The 26,272-nt window shown below is 31.7% G+C and overlaps 1 protein-coding gene across 1 annotated transcript; it reads right to left on the bottom strand.

Annotated features, from left to right (window-relative positions):
• Positions 1–1,086: 1,086 nt before the first annotated feature.
• LOC124357755 (signal recognition particle receptor subunit alpha homolog) lies at positions 1,087–26,215 on the bottom strand. The gene is made up of 12 exons (XM_046809789.1): positions 26,007–26,215; positions 15,473–15,670; positions 12,573–12,747; positions 12,276–12,423; positions 11,405–11,540; positions 10,828–10,976; positions 7,075–7,219; positions 6,089–6,280; positions 5,746–5,917; positions 4,536–4,663; positions 2,356–2,532; positions 1,087–1,437 (listed from the first exon to the last, which is right to left on the bottom strand). Exons 1-12 carry the CDS (start codon positions 26,121–26,123, stop codon positions 1,312–1,314), a joined length of 1,863 nt encoding a protein of 620 aa, XP_046665745.1. The 5' UTR covers positions 26,124–26,215; the 3' UTR covers positions 1,087–1,311.
• Positions 26,216–26,272: the final 57 nt, after the last annotated feature.

Raw genomic sequence — 26,272 nt, 5'->3', positions numbered from 1 at the left:
AGCAAAGAGCAAAGAATAAAGGACATCTGTTGTCTGACATTCAATCAACATTCCAGTGCATTTTATTGCCGATTTTACAAGCAAAAAAGTTCAAGACAAAAAAATTTAAAATTATATGAGATTTCAAAACTGCATACGTGTTTTGAGGAACCATGCGAGATTTCCTTTAATATGTGTGGGAGGGCTTAATACTCACAAAATAACAATCACAACAATGTATTTCATAACAGATTAATCATGCAGTTTGCTGTGGGACAGTTATCATGTTTGAAATATTGAAATATTTAATAATATATGTTACAGGAATCTTTATGCAGTATTATAATGCGTCTTATTTAATACGGAAAAATTGTATAAAATCATGCTTCATATCACAATTACCGAAACAAGCTGACAAATCGACCTGTGGTATTTATCACATAATTTATCAAGGTCGAACAATTCACTGGTCCAGAAGAAAAAAATGCTACGGACAATAATTAACTTTTAGTCCTCAAAGAGTTAAGTTGAATAAAAAGATCAACATCAATCATGCACGTGGAACTCTGGAGATTCACAAATACAATAAATAAACACTGATATTTTTCCATCAATAAGGAATTCATGGTATTAACGATAACTTTACATTACTGGTAATGTTTTCCAACTGTCTAAATAACATGCACTGTTTTTGTGATTCAAAGTGTATTATTTTAAATATTGTATCATAATAGACTTCTATGTAATGTTAAATAAATTAAAATGTTTAAAACATTATTCAGTTTTCTTAACACAACATTTTTATCAAATTTTAATATTACAATTATCTTAATTTATCTTTAAGTAAAGTACATGACCTCCTTCTCAACAACATTAAAACTGGGGAAAAGTCTTAAAACCAATTCAATATTCTTGCAGAGTTCTAATGCAGTACTGTAAAGATTTTAACTAATACTGAACATTTAGTGTTATTATGTACATTTCTCACTTTAATTATAAACTGAATTTACATATATGTATTAATCTTTCATGAAAAAAGATGAAATAAAGGATAAATACTCAATATGAGAACTAGGAGTTCGGTTAGGAATACCAATAACAAACACAGGAATTTCAAAACCTTTATATATACTTTCAAAATTAATAAAATTTTAATATTCCCAATAATAAATATTTTCTTGATCTTGTCATGATATAATAAATAATGGTATCTCATACCCAACTGGTTGCAAAAGGTCTATTAAACTGGCAGAAAATTCTACAAAAAATAAAAAATCCACATGGTTCAAGTGAGAGCAGCTCAAAGGCAAGATCAAGTCTGAGGGTGAATAATTATTTCATGAGAGCGTGGACAACTGCTTTAGCATTGAGAGACTTGAGGTCAGTGTAGGTTTGACCAGTTCCCACAAACACGATTGGTTGCCCAGTGATGTAGGTCATGGATATGGCTGCTCCCACCTGAAATATAAATACTTTTATCAAAGGCAATATATGATCACCAATTATCAACAAATACAGTTTGACTATTCTAGTCAACACTTCATCACCATACAGTTTGCTCTATTGTATTTTGTTAATAGCAAACAAAGATTTATTGGAATTCGTGTACATTGATAATAAAAACTGGCTTCAATTATTGATACCTTATGGTGTGAAAGTAATACAATGAAAAGTGGACTAAAAGGCTTTTAAGAGAAAGAGAGATAAACTACACTAACTGTTTCTCTCGTGGATTTTTTGAAATGTATGGTTTATTCCGATAAAAAATGGACTTTTGGTCATAAAACCAGTTAAGAATATTATGGATAGCACAGTTTCTCACATACTCTGTCTGGATCTCCTTTCTCCCTCACCACATCTAATGCCACTGTTATTTGATGTAAGTTGATTCAACACTAACCATGCTTGAGATCCATACAGGTAACAAATTACAAGAACTGAATTATATTTAAATTTTTAGCATAGAGTATATTTTATGTTCCTATTTGACAATGTCTATTACAATGTTGTATGTTGTTTAATGACAATAAAGAATTGATTGATTGATTGAAAGGATAATAGGATTTAAGATATTTTCCTCTGTTATATGTTACAAAAAAAGTATAACACTATTATAATGTGTCAGTTTCTCGTAACACATAACAATGACGTATATCCAAAATCCTATTATCCTTTCAAACCTTCCATCGTCAATAACAATGTCTGTTAGAAAAGAATCTGACCTTACTATTCTGCAAATTCCTGATGGATATGAATCAAGAGGACCTTTAACTTAATCAGTTGGGATTGATTGGTCTAGATTGGGTAGTGCCTTTATTAATTTTGGTGTGTGATAATTATTGCACGAGATAAAAAAGATTTAACCAGATTACTTACCTTATCATCAATTGTGTCAAACTTGGTAAGTACAATGCCATCGATGAGGTGAGGGTTGATGGAGCTAGAGTAGTCAGCCATAGCCTGGTTGAACTTGACCAACTGGTCCACTGCTTCATTGCCAACCAAAGCCTCTCCCACAAACAGCACCAGGTCTGGCTCGTTCACTTTCACCAGCTGTCCACCAACAGACAATTCATAATTTTATCAAGCATATGTTAAAGATTATAACTGTGTCTCTCATACAAAATTGTCCTGACACTTTCATAATAATTAAAAACTTTATTCTTACAATCCATTATAATTTTTCTCAATAAAAGCCCAAATTCACCTTTTAATACATAAGAAAGACATAGAAAAGTGTTAGACTTGTTTATCATTTATAGTTTTCCCCATAATAGATACTACTGTACCTTGAATACTCCATAGACCAATGAAAATAATTTTTGGTGTGACAAATGATATTATAAAATGTTGCCGTATTCTTCTCAACTACAAGGACAAGCTCGGGGTGGCTACAATTTGAGGAGACAATAACTGTTCCAAGACTTCATACATGTAGGCCTACTAGGTAATTAAGAAAGCAGACTACTGAAAAACAACAACGATGAGAAATATATATAATCAGAATATTTTCTTATCATCACTAGTAGTTTTGCATGACAAGAGAAGCGCATTTAATAATGATTTGGTTATTTTATTATTAAGGAGCAGTCTGTCAAAATTCACTCCTAAATTTCAGTACTAATAGGTATTACCAGAAAACACTAGGGTGGTGTCCCTGATTACGGATTGTTCTTATACAAACGGTTTTCCGTTGTTAAAGGCAAACACATCAAGTTTTCACTTATATAGTTTGCTAGTGCAGGATCGTGCAAGCGGCTGTTACATTAAAGATAGCTGCATTTACTCTACCAGAGGGTGCTGGCTGTGTGTGGTTTGAAGAATCAAAGTTGGCAACAACAGTTCAGTGTAATTTTCGTACCAAGTACACACAAGATTCTTCTAGTAGGCCTACAATTTATGAGTGGCATAAATGTTTTGTAGAAAAGGGGTGCTCAGGAAAACATAAGAAATCATCAGGTCATCTAATCAGATCTTGCGAGCAAGAGAGAAAGAATTTTGTCAATAGCTCTACAAAATCAACTCTGCATGTATCTCGTGACCTGCAAGTCATAGACCTGGTGCTACAAGTCTGACGGTTTGGTGTGTGTTGAGAAAACGTTTGCATTTGAAACCTTTCAGATTGTTGCTTTTATAAGCAATTTAAAACACTGATAAAATTGCCTAGAAGAACTTCTGTGCGGATATGTTAAATCGATGAAAATGGATGATGAAGATTTCTTAGATAACATAAGACAACATAATCATTTCTGACCAATTAACTTTTCACTTAAGTTTAACACAAATAACTGTATGATATTTAAGGCAGTGAAAATTCACATGAAACATTGCAACATGCTTGCCCTAAGCTGAAAATGTTTTGTGCATTGAGCAAGAAGAAAATGTACAGCCCCTTTTTTTCTAAAAGAGAAACATCAACAGGACAGTGTATTTTGATATGTTGCAACAATCTTTGATACCACAGTTTGATGAAGATCAACAAGAATGAAATGTTTCTTCATGCAATATGGCACCATCACACTCTATCTGACTGTTATTGGGTCAGTGTTTTCCAGGATTGCATGGCCCCTGCGTTACCCAGACCTGAAACAGTAAGAATTTTCTTCTAGGGCTTCACCAAGTGTATGGTGTATGTAACTCCTTTGTCAGCCACTCTACCGGAATGCGCAAGAATCTTCACCGCCGCTGAGAAAGTTATACCTGCAATGAGCGAGATTGGGAAGAAGAATTTGGGGTAGTGCATACCAATGGGATATCTCCAGGGTAACCAACAGAAGTCACATAGAACATCTTTGTGAACCTTAGTATAAGGTAAAAAACGTGATATGTTTTCCTTTAAAATAACACTAAAACCAGCACTGTACCTTTTTTGAATAAATTTATACGAATTTTCAAAGTTGTATAGTCCTTTTGAAATACCCTGTATATAAATAAATAAAAATAAATAGCTTGATCAACTTCAAGACGTAATCCCTATCAATATAAGAGATTTGGTACTGGTGTTTGTATTTGCAACAAACAAAATGATGTTCAAACAAGTGAGAAAAATAATTTACCTTAGCCAGGGCACGCATGAGAGGTTCATTGTCCTGCATTCTGCCAGCAGTGTCCACTAATACCACATCGATGCGAGAATCTCGTGCAAAGTGGATTGCTTCCATTGCAATACCTGCTGCGTCCTTTCCTGTCAACACACATCAGATATTCTCCTTTAAAAAATTCCACCTTAGCCAGGGCACCCATGAGAGGTTCATTGTTCTTCATTCTGACAGCAGTCTCTATTAATACCACATCAATGCCAGATTCTCGTGCAAAGTGGATGATATGATAACATGATATTTTGACCATAACATTAACAGAAAATCTTTTTATTATCTCTGCCTTAACTCAAAATTTAGTTAGTGAAAGTTAATGAATTACTAAAACAAATATAATAAACAACTTACTATTACATAAAATGTATTTATGAGTAATCAATAAAGAATATTTTCAATGGAATATCTCCATTGGCAATTCCAATCAATTTCTTGAAATATGAGGATTTAATCCATTACCTTCTTATCAAGACAAATTGTGCAGGATGATCAACTATTACAATAAGTAAATATCTGAAATATGAGCATGCTATACACTTGGAGTTCCAAAAGAATATGAAGGTTTAGATCTTAACGTGAAGATCATTTCAGTATTCAACCAGAGGTCAGAGACCATCTTTTATTTAAAGGAGATACCTTTTAAGCCTATCCTCATGGGCCATTGGCCTGTGCAAGGATCTTATCAAACAAAACAAGGAGGAGAGTCGGTACAGTACAAGGTCAATGGTACTAATAAAAAGTACTACCAGCACTATCTCTAACTCGGATATCTCTTTTAGGCCGTGCGACCATCGATATCTATTGATGGCCATGTTGTATAATATAGAAATTCCAAATAAAGACAGCCAAAAGGAAGGCAGTGCTTTAATTCATAGTGCTGGGAAAATAAAGATTTTTGCCTTAAAAATATTTAGCCTCAACACAAGACACAGAGTTCCTTCAAAGGACAATGAACAAACTTGTATCCATGTGTTTAAATATAAAAAAGTTTTGCATCAGAAATTCCAATTACAAAAGTTCAAACCACAATGAAGATCAACCACAACCCACATAAATTGTGGCTTCTGATAATAGAAGAACTTAGAATGCAGAATCCAGAAATACAAGAAACTTACTGTATGGGGTGATTAAATGGTTCCATTAATCACACAAATCAGACTCTTTAACTTACCATAGCCTTTCTCGTAGAGTTGTACCATCTGCATGCCATCATGTTTCTCAGGAGGATGGAGAGCGTTGAGATGTCTGGTGTGGGTGCGCAACTGTTCCACCGCTCCAGCACGGAAAGTGTCGCAAGCCGCGATCAACACACGCAAGTTGTTTTCAATCAGCCAGAAGCAAATCTATTATCAATTAAAGTTGTTAGTATTTTAAACTATTTTCTACACTTGATATTCTTCACAAAATTATTAGTGATTCCTAGCCAACTATTTTTGGAATAGTATTTGTAAATTAATGTCCATATAAAACATTCATAAAAACATAGCTGTGAGAAGAAAATTTAAAATTATCACCTTTGCCAAATTGGTAGATTTCCCAACTCCATTGACACCACAAAAAGCCATAACGAAAGGCCTTCCTTGTCTCTTGGCCTCCATAGCATCTCGAAGTATATCCACCCTACGTCTGGGAGACAAGATTTGCACCAAAGATTCGGTGAGTGTGTTCTTCACTGTGGAGGCAATGGTTTCAAATGTTCCAATCACCTTAAAGAAACAGAAAAATATTCAAATCATCTACTTAAAATTCAATTAATTTTGATGTCATGTATGATTTATGTACATGGTTCTCAAAACTTAGCTGGATATCTTGAACTGTGTTATACAGATGAAAACAGTTTAAAATTCTCAGTGAATATTTTTACAAAACTTGTTCTTACTAAGATCTCTAAAATCGCTAAATATATTTTTGAGTCTAATCCTCTTATATCATGTTTTTATGCATATTTTAAATCAAACAAGAGATCTGTTCAAAATCGATCTGTATTTCCGATTTACCGACACTGAGAAGACAGTGAAACTGTACACATTCATGGCTGACAACTGATAATATTAATCAATGAGTCAGTTTCATCAAACTAATATTTACTAACATGTTTGGAAATTTTAAATATTTGAATTTAGTAGGACAATTATCAAATATTAAAATATTTTAAAGAGGTTTTGAAATAATTATACTTTTGAACACAGTACCAAAATTGTGGGTTACAGATAAACTAAACTGAAATACAAAAATTTTACTGGATAGCTAACTTTCTCATGAATATTTGAGTTTATTATAAAACCTCCTATGTGGCATATGAAAAACTAACTCTTCATAGGGAGTAAAGACAATAATTAACTAAATAAACATTGTTAAAACAAGATAAAAGGAAGATAAATGTTCTAAACGTGAATGCTATTATCTTAAATAAATAACCTATTTTAGTGTATGAAACAGAAACAGATTAGAATAGGACCAGAACAAATGAAGGTATATGAGACAAATGCTACGGACTCACTTTCCCTTCCAGTTTGGCAGCCACAGAGTCGCACAGTTTCATAGAAATGTCAGATGCCACGTTCTTGGCAATCAGGTGGTCTCGCAGCTTCTCCAGCACTGGCTGCATCCCCTCCCTGGTCAGACTCTTGTTTCCCACCAGCCCTCTGGAGAGAAGTAATGTTGTAATTAAGTATTTCATAATGTATTATTTCACTGATCACAAGTACAAAGTGACTTATTACAATACAATACAACATGTACCAACAGTTACAAACTAAATAATTCATTATTTATTATGCTATTGTTATAAAGATCTAGAAAGCATCCTAGCAGCAGCAGCTTTGGACTAGACTCACATGAATTACATGATAACAATAAAATGTGTGTTGGGCTTTCACTTTTTCAAATAATGAAAGAGCTGTTTACAACTTAGTATTAAAATTACAAGGGAAAGTATGAATATAGCATAGTGTATGGCAGAAATCATAAAGTTTATATTTTTGCCATTAATACAATAGGTAAAATTTTTTTGTTTATATTTCTGTTAAAATAGTGCTTTTTATTGTATTCAACACTTAAACACTAATGACGCAAGAGTCAAGTTGCCTACATGCCACTCGCAGTAATTACATTACTCTTGTGTTTTTGTATTTATCTTAAAGCTGTTTGAATGTATGTGTTGCGATCTACTTATTTTTTTGGGAACCACCCTGCCAACCCTCAGTGAGTTTTAGAAGTAAATTGCAAATAAATATCAATATAAAAAAGTTATTTTACAAATTTGTTGAAATCACTTACTTGTTGGGCATTGTTAGATGTTTAGTATGTCATTGTTCATTGGGTTAGTTCCTAGTATAATATTCCTATTATATTATTCCTTGCATAACACTGTACTTGAATTATATTATGTTTGGTGTGCTTAAAAAATTATAAAATAATTTAAACAAAGTTATTCCAAGATTATTTTTGTCATTTATTTATTGTGTTTGGATGTATTACCTTTCACAATGACGACACCTAGTCTTGCGAAGGATATAATTTTATGACTACTACATGAAATTTAAAGGGTTAAATAATGAACATCTACGAGGGCTATCTAGAAAGTAGACTACGTTTTGCCCTATAGACGGTGGGACTATCGTGGCCATTTTGATGTTAGGGCGTTTCTCGGTTCAGTGGCTATCCAGCCGTGCTAGTGAGAGGTTACAGTCACTGATGGTTATTTTACAATAGCAGTTTTAAATGTGTGACGCAAATGAATATCCCACGAGTTGTGAAGTGCGGTCAGTAATACAGTTTTTGTGGGCTAAGCACAATAAACCAATTGAGATATGAATATCACCAACTCTGTGAAGTTTATGGGAACAATGTGCTTACTGAAGGTGGAATGTGTCAGTGGTGCATTAGGTTTAAAAATGGCCGAACTAATGTACATGACAAGTGCCTAAATTTGTAAGTTCACTATGTAGAAAAATGTTATTTTAATGTCACTTTCAAATGTATATAATAAAATCTTTTTCTTTTACTTTATTTTTTGTTTATATTGGAACGTAACCTACTTTTTTGATAGCCCTCGTATGACATGCTCACTACTAGGGCTGGCAGAAACGTTATTATTACACTATTAGAACTGTGCCACTTAGTAGTTGTAAGTTCAATATATACGTTCAATTTCATAGATATATTTATTTATTAATATTACTTACCCGGATCTCCTATTTGTCAGACAAGGATGCTAATACATATATTGTTATACTTTGATTTTTATTAGTTTTATGAACTATTTTATGCTTAATAAACTACAACACCTTGGAATAAATGGGATACCAGGAAACTGGTTCAGGAGCTACCTCAGTGGGAGAAAACAACTAGTGGAACTGAAACACAATTTAAATGGAACAACTAGCAAATTTCAGTCTGAAACACTCCCCATAAACCGAGGAGTGGGATCGGTCCTTGGGCCAGTTCTTTTCCTCTTGCTTACAAACGATTTACCTAAGTGCATGGACAGGTTCTGCCAAACAGTAATGTATGCAGATGATACTGTACTTACACTAGCTAACACACATAAAGACCACCTTAAAGAAGAAACACACATGGCTTTCAACTTAGTTAAACAGTACTGCAATTCAAACAACCTTGTTCTAAATGAAAATAAAACAGTACAAATTACATACAGCACAAGAGGAAGGGAAATTGATGGCCTACCCACTGTAAAAGTGGATAAAAACACAAAATACCTTGGTATTACCCTTGACATGAACCTTAAATGGGATGCCCACATTGACATTTTATGTAAAAAAACTCGCATCAGGCATTTTATGTCATAAAAAAGAATTTAAAAAATATCTGGAACACCTGCAGCAAAAACTGCTTATTTTTCACTCTTCGAGGCCCACGTAAGATATGGCATTGCAGCATGGGGTGGAACAAGTAATCAAAACATGGATAGAGTATTTCTGCAGCAGAAAAAGGCAATGAGGAGTCTAGCAGGCATAGGATACAGAGACAGTTGTCGACATTTCTTTCAAGAACAAAAAATACTCACAATACCAGCACTGTATATTGGTGAGGTGATTCTACTGGTGGTATCGTCAAACAAACCAAAACTTGGAGACTACCACCAGTATAACACCAGAAATGCCTCAAACTTCTCACTCCCGTCACACCACCTCAGTCTATCAGAGAAGAAGCCAACTTACAAAGTAGCAGTCTACTTCAACAAGCTACCTGATCACCTTAAGCAAGTTACTGGAAGAGGCTTCAAAAAATGGCTTGAAGACCACCCGTTTTATTCAGAAAAGGAATTCCTGGAATGGAGAAATTAACTGGACAGTTTCTTAAGCACATACTCTTCTTTATAGTCTAGTCTTTAAAAACATAACTTTAGTAATATGCTTTTACTTTTTGACGCCAACACCATTCTCTATGATTGTGTGAATAAAGAACTTTTTGATTTGATTTGATTGATTAGTAATCTGATTTTAAACATAAATTCAATTTAAAAATATAAACTGTCTGTACTGATATTTAAACAGAGAACTTAGGATACAAATACACAGGCATCAACACAATGCAACGCAACACAAAAATATCAAACAGATGTTTTATTCCATATGTTCACTGTATATGATATTTTATGATGAATCACAATGCATTGCGTAATGTCACATCGCTGTCTATGTATACAGGATGATTATTATGTCTTAGGACAGATTTTAAACTACATAAGATATCACAACCAAAATCGGCAAACCATTACTAGTAGAAGAAAATCTTGTCATTGTCAATCCGATTAGCACATTGACAGACAGCCGAAGGAGGACACTTGAACACCTACTTTAAATTAGTTCACTCAAATAAGTATTACCTTCAAAGTATTAAACATTTTAAAAACTATAATAGCAATTTCTACTATTATAGTTGGATCATCCTTTTGAAGACTGGTTTGCGGCATTGTTTTAGTTCAACTAAACATTTAAAATTGTGTACAACTCAACATAGGCTATCACTAAAGATTTTCTTGTTACCCCCAACAGGCTGTCCCCCATAGGTGACATCCAATCACCAAGTACACAGAAATGTAGCTTACTATTACCAGTAATGGTTTGCCAAATTTGGTTCTGATATCTCTTGACATTTGAAAGTCTATACAGTAGTCCTAAGACTTAATTGTGACCCAATATACATACCCTTATAGTATATAAATTATACAACAAATTTGAGAGAAGATTTGTTTATCATCCTCAGAGATATATTTTATATGCCACACCTGAACATTGAGAAAACACTAGAAGATTTCGTAGAAGCCGCTTTCTGGTTTTGAGATCCAGAATCTTCTTCATCCTCAATGTCTTCTTCATCTTCAGAAGAACTATCGACCTCCAGATCTTGAATACCTCCTTTCATACTGCCAACGAGCTACAAAAATGAGCACTATTTGAAGAAAATAAGTTACCTTGTACATATATAGTAACAGTAGGGTTTCCTTTACTCAACCTAAATAAGCGGCTTCAGATTACTGAAAATGTCCGATAATCTAATCAACAAAATAGATAGAAGCAAACAAACTACAATATATATTAATATGTTTTTAATACACAAAATATCATTTAAATTATTTAATCAAAGTTTTTATTGAATTCAATTGTATAAAATGGTAAAGATTTTAATTTAATTTCCAGACACTTGCCACACTTTTTTATATTAAACAGTTTGACAACATAAGCTGCTGTATAAGTAAAGAATGGATAAGCAGGACTCTAATGTAAATAAGATAAGAACAATCACCCTTTTTATGCCTCTCAATACGGTTTTCAACAATAACTCAGATAATTTTTAAAACTTACACTAATATCAGCCTGTACGTCTCCATCCTCCTGAGGTTTGTCCTTGGTACGGTCCAAGTCTCCGAGGTCCTTGTTACCCCCTCCCAGAGCCCACACTCTTGGCTTCTTGCCTTCCTTGGTTGGCTTTGGACTCTTCCTGTCAGCAATGATTAAATCCTTTGATACAATTGAAACAATTTGACAAGCGTACTTTACATTCTCCCTTAGATATCATGTTAGATATAAAACTTAATTTTTAGACTTTGGTAGATTTATCTACTTTAAGATACACATAGTTTAAGAGAATAAATCTCATCCAAAAAATATCTGTTCATCTGTGGTCACTGTAGAGACCGAGATATGTTCAGAGTTTGAAGACATTTGGTATCTAGTTGTAGATTGAGAAAATCCCTTAATATCCTTAAGCAGTTTTTAATTTTAAAATTGTACTTAAAATGTTTCTAGAAAAGAAACAAATTTCTTAAATATAACAATAAACACTTTTATTAATTTAAAGAATTTAACTTATTCTATTAGATGCTTAACAAATGCACAAACCAAATCACCTTACAGTTCAAAAATAAAAGACTGAATTTTAATTTCGGCAAACATATAATTTCATGATAGAAACCAAATGGTACAATTTTGTTGTTGGAATTTTACCAAGTGGGTCTGGACTGTATCTTTCTTTATACTATTCAATCATTTTCAATAACTGTAAAATTTATTAGATTTTAAACACAATCTATGGTTTTGTACCAAAAACAAGAAAATGCTTTAATTTTTTTTGACAAAAATTGTGTTGGATAATACTGTTATCACATTATTAATATAATAGCTTGAGAACTCAGTTGAAATATTTCAAAACCTTAAATTGTAAGTAAATACTAACGCTTTTGTTTTCCTTGAATTAGGAGAGCCCATCTTTTGCGCAAACTTAAGACGATTCTGTATTATAATTTCTTCGCTTGATAACTCTCCATTTGTAGCAGCAACTTCTTTCACCACTTCTTTTTTAACTGGTTCTGCGATCACTTTCACTGAAAGTATTAAAACACTATAAATGTTGATATTGTGGTTACATTTTTAATAGAAAGAATTTTATATAAATCAAACACTCTAAACGTACATGTCATTTCAATCATCTCATTAACCTAAAAAAAATATGTATTACGATTACACTATTTACCTTTCTTTTTTGATTCTTTCTCGTCCCCTTTCCGTTCGATCATAGATGCCACCGTTTTCTTCGACTTCTGGGACTCCTCGAAGGTGCGCATCTGTTTTGGAATGCGTGCTTGCTTCTTACTCCACTGCTCTGCAGCTTGCAAGACATCTGAGTAGTTGCTTGAGAATTCAAATTCCTGAACAAATAGAACAGTGAGTTAATCTGGAATCAAGGTTAGACTACTGCTCTCTCATATTGGTAAATCAAAAGTTATTTTCCTTTTTGTTATGTTTTTATTATTGTAATTCTTGAGGAATTCTTTTAATCACTTTCTGAATCAACAAAAGATAATATTTTATAATTAAATATGTTCAAAATTTGTTACTGTTCTTCTAACTTTTACAAGTATATATTAATTTGTACTAGACATTGCTTACAAATATATAAAACTTTATAAACACAGTATGCCATGTAATAATTTGTTTCATAAAACTTAAATCCCTTTATAAATTAAGTGTTTTAATATACTTTGTGACACGTACCCAACAACAGATGATTAAAGTAATGTAACACTCTAGTTTTGTGAATAATACTTTACTTGAAGTTCGTTTACAGTGTCTATATTCTTGTATTATCATATCCGCTCATTAAAAACCATTTTCAGCAGGAAACAAGAATATCACTAAAACATGCTTATCTCTCACTTTGTGTAGTTGTATTTGTATATCCTCTAAAGTAATAAAAAAGGTTTATGCCTTAATAATTTATTATAATAGAGAAGAACAGTTTTAAAATTGTTTTAGATTTCAAGTATTTAGTTCACATTATACAAATACAAGTAATATAAATACACACATACATTTTTTTTTTAAGTAGACACTTATTTTGGAAACCTATTTCGTAATATATTAAATTAAAGTAACATGCAGATGATGAGCAGATAATAAAATGTCTAAGCCATTATTTTGAATCTCTACAAATTAAAAAAAAAATAACTTCATGTAACGATCTAAGGATTGCAAGGATAATTGCTAATTGTGTTCGCCGCATGTGTTAATAGCTAAAAGCTTTGTTTATAGTCCTAATTTAAATTTTTTATACGCATATCTCAAGCGTTAGTTTCCAGTACCAAGATTCACACCACAAACCAATACTGTAAAATTTAGTAGCAAATGTATTGAATAGATATGCAATTTAATCTGTGTTTACATCTCAGTATTTTCGAAGAGGTTTATGACTGTCACTCTTAGGTTCAAGTATGCTAAAAGCTCTACAGTAAAGACATACATGTACAGTATACTACTAAATTTTAATACTCAAACTGTTTGCTAATTTAATTAATTCCATATTTATTTACAACAATATTCACACGAAGAATTTACATGTATAGTACAGTTTTATGGTTGGTTACAAATATTTAGTCTCAACATATTATAAACAATAAGATTCCAATTATAGAACTGATAAAATAACAAATAAGAGTTAAATAATGTGCTGAATAATTGCAATAGGTATGACAAGTCATAACATCTAAAGGAGGCAAATCAACATTAAAATCTTTATTGGATATGCATAACATTTGTCTAATATTACACTAATCAAAAGTAGTTACGTAACATCAACTATGTCTCATGTGCATCAATTATTCTTATCTCTCAATCATATAAATACAACTTTAAATAGATACTATGTTGTAATTTTCAAGAGGAGTAACAAGTAAAAATACAACATTTTCTTCAGAAAACAGCTTGTTTTTATTTCCAAAAGTTAATTTAGAAGATGTTGTATTTTCAAACCTTAATTGTATTGTTATACCTTTGACAGCCTAATAATGGCTTAATAAAATCAGTAAACTAATTTCGCTTAAAAAGCATAACTACAACTCCAGCACTACCAAACCCTTTTGTAATACAAAAGAACCTGCTCCATGTAGGAGCAAAATATTTATTCCAGGGAATAATAAATGTACATCAATAGAATAATAAATAATGGTGCAAGGCAGAATTATTGATCATTCTTGCTTTTTTTATTGTCCTGTTGTGGATATTTTGTTGATGAAAAAAATTTGGGCCCTAAATGTGGGCCTTGAAAGTTAACCCATCTATATGCAGTGTTCTTGATGGTAAATATAATAAAATCAAAGTAACTGCCTCTTCTATGTTAAACTTGGGTGAAAAGATGCATTTAATCCCCAGATACACTATCTGGACTTGAGAATTTTTTCTTTCTTTTTCTTTTCTTCTTCACAATAGTGTGTATGTGCTGTATAAGTGTTTAGTATTGGTGTACATTATTAGATGGTTATTCAATTGCTAAAAGAGTATATTAATGAAAAATAGATAGTTGGTCTTCCCTTAAAATTTTTCCAACCAACCTTATGCTTGTGAACTGTGGATAAAACTTGAAACAATAGAACAACTCATGTTGACGCTGGTGGTAAATTTAAAATACAATGGAATTCTTAGCCATGCTCTGAATACATAAATAGATTGGCATTGAAATATTTCAGTAGTTATGACAAATAATTAATGTATTTGTAAGAATGTTAAAATTAAAATATTATAGGAATGTATAATTATGTAGTTCATAAAGTTATTATGACTTATTACATTTATACAGAGCTTCAATCAAGATCTTTTTAAACAATCAACAATAGGACAAAATTAGTCTTAGTTATTATTGATCAAGAATGTAATAATGCTTTAAATAAAAAATTATTATTGTTCTTATTAGACATTGCTTTTATCTTTTATTAAACCCAAATTGGAAAATTAGCCAATAATATAATGATATATTGGTACTTCTGTACATGAACCTTTATAAATAATCTTGAGGTTATACATGTATTATTTACAAAAGTAAAATGTACTTAAAATTCTTAGACAAAATTCCTAAAGAAAATTCACAGTCCCAATCATTACCTGGAAATATCTCCCGTTCTTGAGGTCATCCTTGTATTTGTCCCGGAACTCTAGATGTACGTCATCCAAGAACTTGTCTACATATGACAGTTGGAGAATCTTCTGGTATGCCACCACAAACACCAGTTCAAACTCATTGTCGAGTTTATACTGCAGTGTAAGTGCATTGTGATCAAAAGAGTTACTTCCTGTCCGTTCCTATAAAAAAGCATTACAGTCTACAAAAAGATTTCAAATTGCTAGGCCTAATTAAATAAATCTTCACATAGAAATTGCCTCTTGAATATAATTCAACAAATAATACATCTCAGAAAAACTTCTGTAAAATATTTTATTCTACAGGTTTCTAATACTACTCAAAATTAAATGTTTTTTGTAGTGACTGACAATAGGCTACTATCAGAAAATAACAGTTTTTATATTGAGAAAACTCTATGAAATGGCTAAGTGACGAGAAAATAATGGATACTGGTTGCTGAAAGTAAAACAATGGTTTAATCAACCATTATTATTTTATCTTTTATTCTTAATTTCTTGAACTATTTATGAACCACTAGCTGTTCCCTGCGGCTTCGCACGCTTTTTATAAGCTTTGCTCATGTATGAGCACTTCTGGTTCTGGAATTATATTGTCAACGCCGATGTAGAGTTTACCTTGTTGACACTATCTGTAAAAAGTGTATGTTTATAGCCATTGTACACGTACATGTACTTAATAATAAAGTGGTCTAACATTCAAGCTATAAGGCGAAACAGAAATTCATTTGAAAGACAAATATCCATAAAAACTTAGCACCTCCACACAGTGTGTGGTTATTATACACAACTATCTCGTAATTGTAGTTTACAATGTGCAGGCGCTTTGATAACTTATATATTTTGCAGCGACTCCTGGTGGTGAGTTACATTAATGGGCATAGCATATAAACCTTCTACATGGAAAAATACACATACATACAAATTTTCATAATATCGGTCAAATAGTTTCTGAGTCTATAAAGGACAAACACACAAACATTCATTTATATATATATATATATATATATATATATATATATATATATATATATATATATATATATGTTAAATTGTATAAATGGCAATAGCCTTATTTTAATTTCAATAAACATTGAATCACAAAAAGTACTCCCGGCGGAGCGAGTACTTTTTTGTGATTCAATGTTTATTGAAATTATATATACATATATATATATATATATTATATATACATATATATATATATATATATATAGAAGTGTGCAATACATTGTCAAGGCCAATTACAGGATACTTCTTTATTGTAATGGGATTTTGTATAGTTGGCTCAATCAGTTGTTGAAAATGTAAATTTTCTGTGTAAGAAATGTAAAAAATCTACCAGACTGTATTATTTATATCTCTGAATAGCAGTGGCAATACCGAATTTTGTAGTTCATTAATTTATTAGTTTCTTGAGACCTGAAGAGAAGGGTAGTCTTCAATCCTCAAAATCTAGTATTATACTTATATGTAACATATAAAGATAACAAATATCCAAAATGTTACTATTCTTTCAAATTATAATCAATAATACACAACTAATTAAGCCACGTGATATCTGCTGCTTCTTATCACATCCAACCTAAAAAGGGGTTAAGGGACTTATGTGGTCTGGGTTTGATATTTAGATTGGTGCTATCTCATGTGATGGTTTTTTTTTTCTGCCTGCACTGATAACCAGAGAATTTGTGATCAATAGTTTCCAGTAATCAGAACACAATGAATGATTTGGCACGGGGAAGTATTAATCACAAATACTAGATACTAGTATGGGCTTCTAACCCACACTTCTGGTAGGAAAAAAAACATCCCTTACAGTAATACATTAACTAAATTCAAACTGAGATCATGTTAAGCGCTCTAATGTTGTTGATTGGTACTACACTGATTAATTAAAATAAAATGGGTAATGATGAGAATCATCATCACAGGACATATTTGACTGTGTCCCTTATATACTAGTAATGACATTTTGACTCTGAACCTTCCTATACCTCAGGACCGTCAACACAGCTCTTCAATAATTAATTTTTGTGTTTCTTACTTTCCAAGAACTGTTTGGTCAGCATACTAAATTATGAACAAATCTGAAGTTGACCTAATAATTACTCAGAATTATATATGGCCTGCAGTATAATAAGTGACCCCCAAAACGATCAAATCATCGATAATCATGAGTAACAAATCCACGATATAACAACTGAAATACAATTTCTGGGTACGGTACGATAAGCGGACCCGGTTTTTTATATCGAAACTGGCAAACGATATTACTTAATCATAACCATCGATACAACCAATCGATACTGATTAATTATTTTGAACAATTAACTTAATCTATATCAACACTTCTGTAATATAATTTGTAAACACTTTCAAATAATACACGTAATCGTATTATTATATATATGATTACGTGTGTATAATTATAAACAATTCAATAATTATGATGAATTGGGGTTCACAATTATTTATGAGTTTGCCTGTTTGATCGATCTCGTTCTGGTTCGTTTATTATTTATGTGATTTCTTAATTATTTATGAGTTTTCCTATATACTCATATTTTAATTTAAAACATATGATTGTTATTTAGGATTATAGATACTTTTATATCAATTGATAGTCTAGGATTCGATATGCGAATATTAGGAGTCGATGATTATTCAAATTCAAATTCAAATTCAAAATTTCTTTATTCAGCCATGTAAACAGATTACAAGAATAGCGTCACAATAAATCTCAATATAAATTTATAATTGTATATTAAAACATAAAAAATCAGTTTGACACTCACTGAAAAAGTAAGATTTGGCTATGTAGCCTTCTACAGAGTAAGTTAAAACAATTTTTAAAATCAAGACAGTTATTAGTTAAGGTAATTATTAGGTAATTTAAGGGGATTTTATACATTTCTAAACATACCCAACAATACTTTAAATGTTTACTTACATATTGAAACAAAAAAAGTCTTCAAAAAGAATACAAGGATAATGTTAATAAATAATTTTTTAAGTAGTTTTTTGAATTTTTTCATAATTTTGCTCATTTTGAATATTGAGAGGAAGGTTAAACAAAAATGTTGTGCCAATGAAACCAGTTTTCTTTTCATAAAACTTCAGCCTATGTTGTTCCACATATCTGCTACGTCTTAAATTATGATCATGATGATTTAAAATACTAATTGGGTTGTTGTATTTTTTTACGTATAAAAACAGTTTCATAAATGTATAGATTCATATACAGTTAAAATTTGAAGTTGAGAAAAAGTATGGTTTCACTGTATCTCTTTGTTTTAGGTTAAAAATTATTCTTAGAGCTTTTTTTTGTTGTAATAAGATTCTGTCCAGATTTCTTTTAGTTGTGGCTCCGTATATTCCTATATTGTAAGACATATGGGAATTTACCATAGCAAAGTAGATGGCTTTCAATGTCTCAATTGCTACACACCCTTGACATTTGGCGTAAAGCAAATAGACCGGAGGACATTTTTTTTACCACATAATCAACATGTTTTCTCCCAACCCAAATTCCGATCTAATATTATTCAAGAAACTTTGTATTGTCTACTTGATTCAATTTTGAATTTTCTAAATATATGTTAGGCTCAAAATTGTAATCTTGATTGTTTAGTACTGAACGATACAAAATTTGATTTATTTGGGTTTAGCAAGAGATTCTTGGAACTCAGGAAATCTTTAACAGTTAAAAGGTTTAAAAAGACAAAAAGCTCAATGTCTTCCTGTTTATTACCTGAAACCGTAATACTTGCATCATCAGCATAAAGGCATATTGAGCTCCACCTGGAACCGTCCCAGGGTGCCCCTTTAAATAACAGAGAAATAAAAGAGGGCCCAGGATAGAACCTTGAGGAACGCCATGTTTAAACTAATTTAAATTTTTGAAAAATAGGTTCTAATGTAATTATATTGACTTTCAGCATAGTTTAAAATGTGTTGGATTTGAGTACACTGCTGTCTATTCTTCAAATATGACCTAAACCAATTGTATTCCTTGCCTTTTATATTAAAATCACTAAGGACATTGAGCAACCCATCATGTGACACACTGTCGAATGCTTTGGTAAGATCAAGAAAAAATTCCAATAACTTTTTCATTTCTGTCAATTGAGTCTATAATCGATTCAATAAATTTAACACTTGCTGTAGCTGTGGATCTGCCTGGTCGGAAAACCATGTTGCTCGTTATCAAGTAACTGATTTAGTTCCAAATATTTCATAAGCTGGTTATAAACTACTTTTTCATAAACCTTTGAGAATACGGGTAAACAATGATATAGGTCTGAAACTTGATGGGTCATTTGTGTTTACTTTTTTATGAAGAGGTATTACCTTAGCAATTTTTAATTGACATGGGGAAAAAAAACCAGAAATTAATGATGAATTAATAATTGTGCGTGAGTGGCTGAGTGAGTGGCCTGGAGATGAGCGGGGAACGATTGTTTTACCAAAGCCATTGGAATTATCATCAATACCAGTTGAAAATTTATTTTTAAAAAGTCATAACAATTTTTTTTACTGCATCTTCATTAACAGATTCAAAAGTGAATTTTCTTGAACTTTTGTGTTTTAAAGGACAACTCACTAACAATTTTAGGTTGGATGTTTGGAATTACTAAATTATCTACAGCATTTACAAAATAATCATTAAAAATATTGCTGACAAGGTTTGGCTCTGATACAGTTTTGCCCTCTACAACAATATGTATATTTTCATTTGTTTTAGTAGTGTTGTCAACTTCAGATTTTATAATTTGCCATGTAGATTTTGATTTATTTGTAGAATTCATTATTTTATTATCCAAAAACTGTTTTTTTTTTTCATTATCAATTTGCAATTTAACTTCTCTTTTTAACTGTTTAATTTTCTGTTTTAAAAACTCGGTTTTTCAGCAATCTATACTCTTTTTCAAGTTTCACAATTTCATCATTTTTAATTTTTACATCATTTGAAATCCATTTAACATTGTTATTTTTTTTTCTATTGTTAGTAGTTTGGGAAAGCTAAGTTTCAAAGGCATAAGCAAAATTTACAATAAAAAACATTGTATTTAGTTTCAACAGTAGCTTGATAAACATCTAACCAATTTTCGTGTGCCAGAAGTTTAAAAAATAAATCTGTGTTAGCCTTCGTAAATTTCCTACAGTATTTTTTTAGTTTTTATGACCAAACTCATTTTCCAAACCATAAATTTCCAACAACTGTCCATCATGGTCTGATAAGTGTGTTATTATACCCGATTATTTTTAACTTTTTACATTTAATGTTAGTGATAAAGTTATCTATTGCAGTTTCAGATTTATGATGTAACTCGGGTAGGAAAATCTACTTTATACTCGAGATCATAAGAACGTAAAATATTAACAAAGGCATTATAAGTTTTATCCTTATTCAAAACATTTATGTTTAAGTCACCTGCAATAAGGATATTTTTTGTATTTTTTGGCACAATAAATCACAAAGGAAATCAAATTTATAAAAAAAAAGATTCAAGTAAGCATTGGTTGGGGGGATCTGTATATACATACCAAGATAAATGAAAAATGTGTTTACAGTTATTTCTGATAAACAGCATTCAAATTCTTTCTCCACCAAAAAGATTTTGTATGGGCAGGAATTGATACTTTTTTACTCTTGATGCAATTTTTAACTAATATCAATACACCACCGCCCAATGAATGACATCTACTAAAAAAGGAAACACTTTTTTGTAATTTTGTACATTTAAATAAGTAATTTCTGTTTCGGTCATTTTATGTTCAGATATTGCGACAATATCAGGTTGAATTTCCTCTAGATTAATTTTTAATATGTTTAGGCGTGATGATAAATGTTGAACATTGTGATGTAGTATTTTTAAGAGATTGAAGTTGAGTGCCGTTTAGATTGTTGTTTAAATTGTAATAGTCTTTACCAAAAGTATTATTGCTATTGTTATTAAAATACATTGAGTTTAAATTGGTCTCTACCTTATTAACATCTATACCAAGATTATTATAAACAGATGCAGAAGCGTCTTCATTGTCATAAAACATTAGTTTAAACCTAAAGGAGAAGAACATAAATCAATAACACTAGATTGCCCATGAATTTTTTCCACTTTCAACTGGCCACTTCTTCTAAACATATCTAATGGTGGATCTGCACTGCAGTCCAAAGGTGTCTCAGTCGGTGAAGTGGTTTTCCAATGTTTTATTTGGACTGTCAAACGGTTGGTTCCTCGGCGTAGCTAACCTCACTTCGCTCAGATTCTGCTCATCGAAAGGGTTTGTTGGACATGAGATAATGCAGTCATCAAAAGAATTCACACAATGGTTTGCTCTTCTAGATGATGTTGAAGGCTCTTCTTTTTGTGCTGTCATCATGGAATGTCCTTGAAGATGTTGGATGATGGTTTCCATCCTCTTCATTAAAATCAGGATGCTCTAAAACCATTGTATAATCTTCTTGTTGATCTTTCTTCATAAGACACAATTGTGACATCTACTCCAGAGGATTTTTGAAATTCTATGAGATTTGATAAGAAATGTTCCAGTTGTATGTTATCCCTAACACAGCCCATTGGTGAACAAATGAGCTGTTTGTGTCCTCTATTTATGAAGTCTGCAGCGAATTGATGGAAAGCTGTGTCATAGTCTGCAGAGGTTGGTTTCTCAAATGTTTTGTCTTTGTAACGAGACCATAAATACCAGCTTTGCCCTTTTCTTGTTGGTAGGTTAAGTGGGAATTTAAAGAGATGAGCGGTTGATGGCTTGCCAAAGTTTCTGCCAATAACTACTGCAACGCCTGCTGTCATGTGTCTGTCCGATCCAATATCCGCTGATATACAATGGCTGAAAAGCTGTGTTAGGGTCATTTCTGAATTCTTTTATTACTTTACTCATATCTTCTTGTATAATTTTAATTTTAATTTTGCTAGATTTGGTGATGATTGGGTTTCTGTTGGCTTGAGACACTTGATCTTCTTCTATTAGTTCATGAAGTACAGCACGACTAGTGATGGGGGTTTGGGGGTACCTGGTGCAATACGATATCTGCTGAAGGGTTTTTTGAGCTCAGCAGCCACACTCAGTGATGTTACACACAGCTGCTCTAATACCATACGATGTTGCCTCATTTCTCTCGTAGCTCCAACAATCATTTGACAAATCTTTTCCTTCCCAAGCTTGTTGAGGTGAAGACGTGTTTGGTGTAGAAATGTCTAGGCAGTCTGTGAAGAGGCAGTATAGAGACAGCTTCAGCACCAGTAGACCATTTCATCAAGTTATCATTGATGTGTGAAATTTGTTCATCTAAATGTGGTTATTGTCGTTTGTCTCATTGTTAAGGTTGCCAGTATGAGATTTGTATGTTTAGTAAAAGAATGTACTTCTTTAAGTTGATTGACGATGCTATTAGGTTGTTTTTTTCCCACAATCATTGGTTCCTCCAATGACCACTACATAGTCGTTAGCGGTGAAATCATGTGTAAGCTGCTCAATGTCACTAGTCACATGTTGTAGTGGAGCTCCAGGGTCTCGTTATCACAGTCACATTATCGAATGATCTACTTTGGACCCCTCTAAACAAGTTTTTTACCATGACTGTCTGATAGAATCAAACACTTTCCTTTGGAGTTTCTGTGTTATGTGCAGAGGTTCTTTGTGTTTCTTTCTTTTTATTAGTGTTAATATTGTTAAGAGATTCAATACCTGTAGAAGTTGTATTTTTAGTTGACAGTGGGGGAAAGTCTCTCCATATTGAAAACATTTAATGTCTCTGAGTTTCCATTGTCAATTTTTGTTTAAAATATTAAAACTATTTTTCAATTCTATGAGTTCTACTGTTGTTAGGTAAAGCTGCTGCTTTAAAAGTTTTGCGGGGAACAGTAAAACTAGATTCCTTGCTTGGAGGTGTAGGATCTTCATTTCTGTTATCTGCTTGTAGTACTTTTATAACCGTTTGAAGATTTGTCACTTCATTCTTAAGGGCTTCATTTTCTTTCTGTAGAACTTGATTTTCTTCATTAATAATTAAAAGAGACTGGTTTTCTTGTTCAAAAACTTTCAAACGTTCAGTCATGTTTTTAATTTCTTCTTTGTAATTGATGCATGTCTTACATGGATATTTTAAAATTTGGATCTCACTTTTCAGATTAGAAATTTGTTGTATTCAATTCAAGGTTTACCATATTACATTGTTTTCAATTTTTCCTCCAAATATTCAGTTTGTTTATTTGCCAGGTTGAAGTTTTCCCAAATTTTCTGTTTTTTGTTTCTCAAAATAATTTAATTTAGCTTTTAATTCGGTTTTCTCCGTATCACTCTGGTGAATCAACTCGTTTCTAATTTTCCTTTCCTGTTTAAATTTATTTTCTAAGACTTCAATTCTCATCATAAGATCCTTTTCTTTCTCGTTTGCTTCATTTATTAATTTTTTAATTTGTTTGCTAGATTCTTCTAATTGATCTTCCAATTCTAATTCAGAGTAGGATTTTTCAAACTTTGTTACATGTAATTGTTGCCGAAGCTCATCATTTTCCTGCAGAAGAGCAGTGCCCACCTCCGCTGCCAGTGTCAAAGATTTTTCTAAGTTAATCTCTTGAAAATTTGAAATTAAAGAGAGTATTTCTTCCAAATTATTTATGGAAGAGTTTTTCTCATTATTTATACTTGAACATTGATCTTCCAAACTTTCTTTACAACTTAAGCATGTCCAATTTTCTATACTATTATTTGGGATTTTTTTTCACTTCAGCATATGACATTTTCAAACATTTCAGATGAAGCCATGATTTGCACTGGACCATTACAGTAAATAGCTCCCGGATTTTATTCCCTTTTTACACATTTTTACAATGTATATGTTTTCCTGTTAGTTAAAACATTCCATTTTTTCAAAAAAAGTATTTTAAAATTGTAGAGTAAAATTGTCTTTTTAATTTACTTAATTGTGAATCAAAATTCTGAACAAAAAATATTAACTAAACATTCTTCAGTATTCAGCACTAATATTAGATCTCAAAGTACCTTGCAAAAAGTTATGCCTACAATGTGACTTGAACCCTGGACCTTCAGGTTGATAGTGACAGATGATCAACCAACTGAGCTATCAGTAGTTGACAAGGTCAGTGACAAGTTCCTGCCTCCCACCTGTCAGTTCAAGTTCATGTAATGTCAGTTTAATTGGAGAAAATTTTCAATATTTCTTGTAGGAAGCTATTTAAAAGTTGGTAATTAAATGTATTGTATAATTTCTTGTTTAAACTACAACTTGCCATGCAAGTAATAAATAAATTATAATAAGACAACAGAAATTATAACATGACTATTCTGGTAAGCCTAGGTTTACACGTTATGAAAGTTTAATCCCTTATGTGCGTACTGATTTTTAATATTGTTAGCCTTGGCACTTTTTTAATTCTTTGTCACAGTGTTAAAAATTAAGTGGTTCTTGAACTTAAAACTCTCTGCAGCACAAGACATTATAAACTTTAGCATTTAGGTTATGTTAGTCAACTTGCAGTTTAATAAAATAAATATGAAATCATGACATTAAAAAACTATAAAAATTATTTATTCTTCGATATAAAAAAAACCGGGTCCGCTTATCGTACCCTACCCCAATTTTTTATATTTTCTTTTCTCCAGCCAACAATTATTTTGCGGCCTAGATTTTATCCTAACCCGAAAAGGAGAGGCCACGGATGGAAGAACCCAAAACTGGATAAACAGTATTTAATGTAATGTGTAACAATTTACGTTATGGGTATTTGAAATTACAGTACCGGTAACTTATAGTTCAGCTGTTTTATAGGATAAAACGTAATATTTTAATGATGAATAAAAAATCAAATGTTACAAATAAAACAGTGTACCATTTAGTTACTTTATACTATTTTGAAGGATAAACGTGTTTTGACTGCCTGCGACACAAATAACACGTTTACTTGCGGCCGGCCATTAGTCAAATGTTACATACGATTTTACTATTTGAATTAAATTGGAACAATAACGTCAATGTAGGCTCAAGGTTGTATCAAACAATATTGTTGTACTGTAAAATAAAATAGGCTTAGTGGTAATTAATAAATTATTAATATATAGGCCTATAGGCCAAATGTTGTTATATTCGATAGTTAAAATATTTCTAATCAATAGTAGATTGGATTGTTGTGGTGGCCACTTATTATACTGCAACCTTATATTTGTAAGCCTGATGAAAATTGTCAACTATTTAAAAAAAATAAAATATAAAATTATGTTTTTAAAGCCTATAATCTAATGTGTTAACACTATTTTTTTGCAAAATGATATTGTCTATATTCACGAAATTTTAACTAATGTTTCAACTGTACTACTATTCAAATTTAATATAGACTAAATTGAACTACTAATAACCAAACATCGATTAATTCCACGTGAGGAAGGCCTCTACCATGAGTCCAGGCCTAATTTTATTCTAATATATTGATTATTACAAATTGGAAGAACTAACCTGAAGGAGAACAGTTTTGATTAAGGCATTCACTGATGGAGTAAAAATTTGGCTTGTTCCCTGGAAACACCAAAGAACAATTCCACCTTTACTAAAAATTGTAAATAAATCTAACATATTGAAATCAAATACCTGGTATACTACTTTGCTACACAGCTGTTTGTGTTATGTGTTTTACGTCGTTTGTTGTGGAATTTTGGCAACATCACCACACGTCATCATATGTTAGTGTAGACAACGTTCGACAGATAGCAGCAATTGTATAG

Source organism: Homalodisca vitripennis, chromosome 3, assembly GCF_021130785.1.
Source record: "Homalodisca vitripennis isolate AUS2020 chromosome 3, UT_GWSS_2.1, whole genome shotgun sequence".
NCBI lineage: Eukaryota > Metazoa > Arthropoda > Insecta > Hemiptera > Cicadellidae > Homalodisca > Homalodisca vitripennis.
Note: the sequence above shows the minus strand (reverse complement) of the source record. Positions and strands in the feature narration are given on the sequence as shown.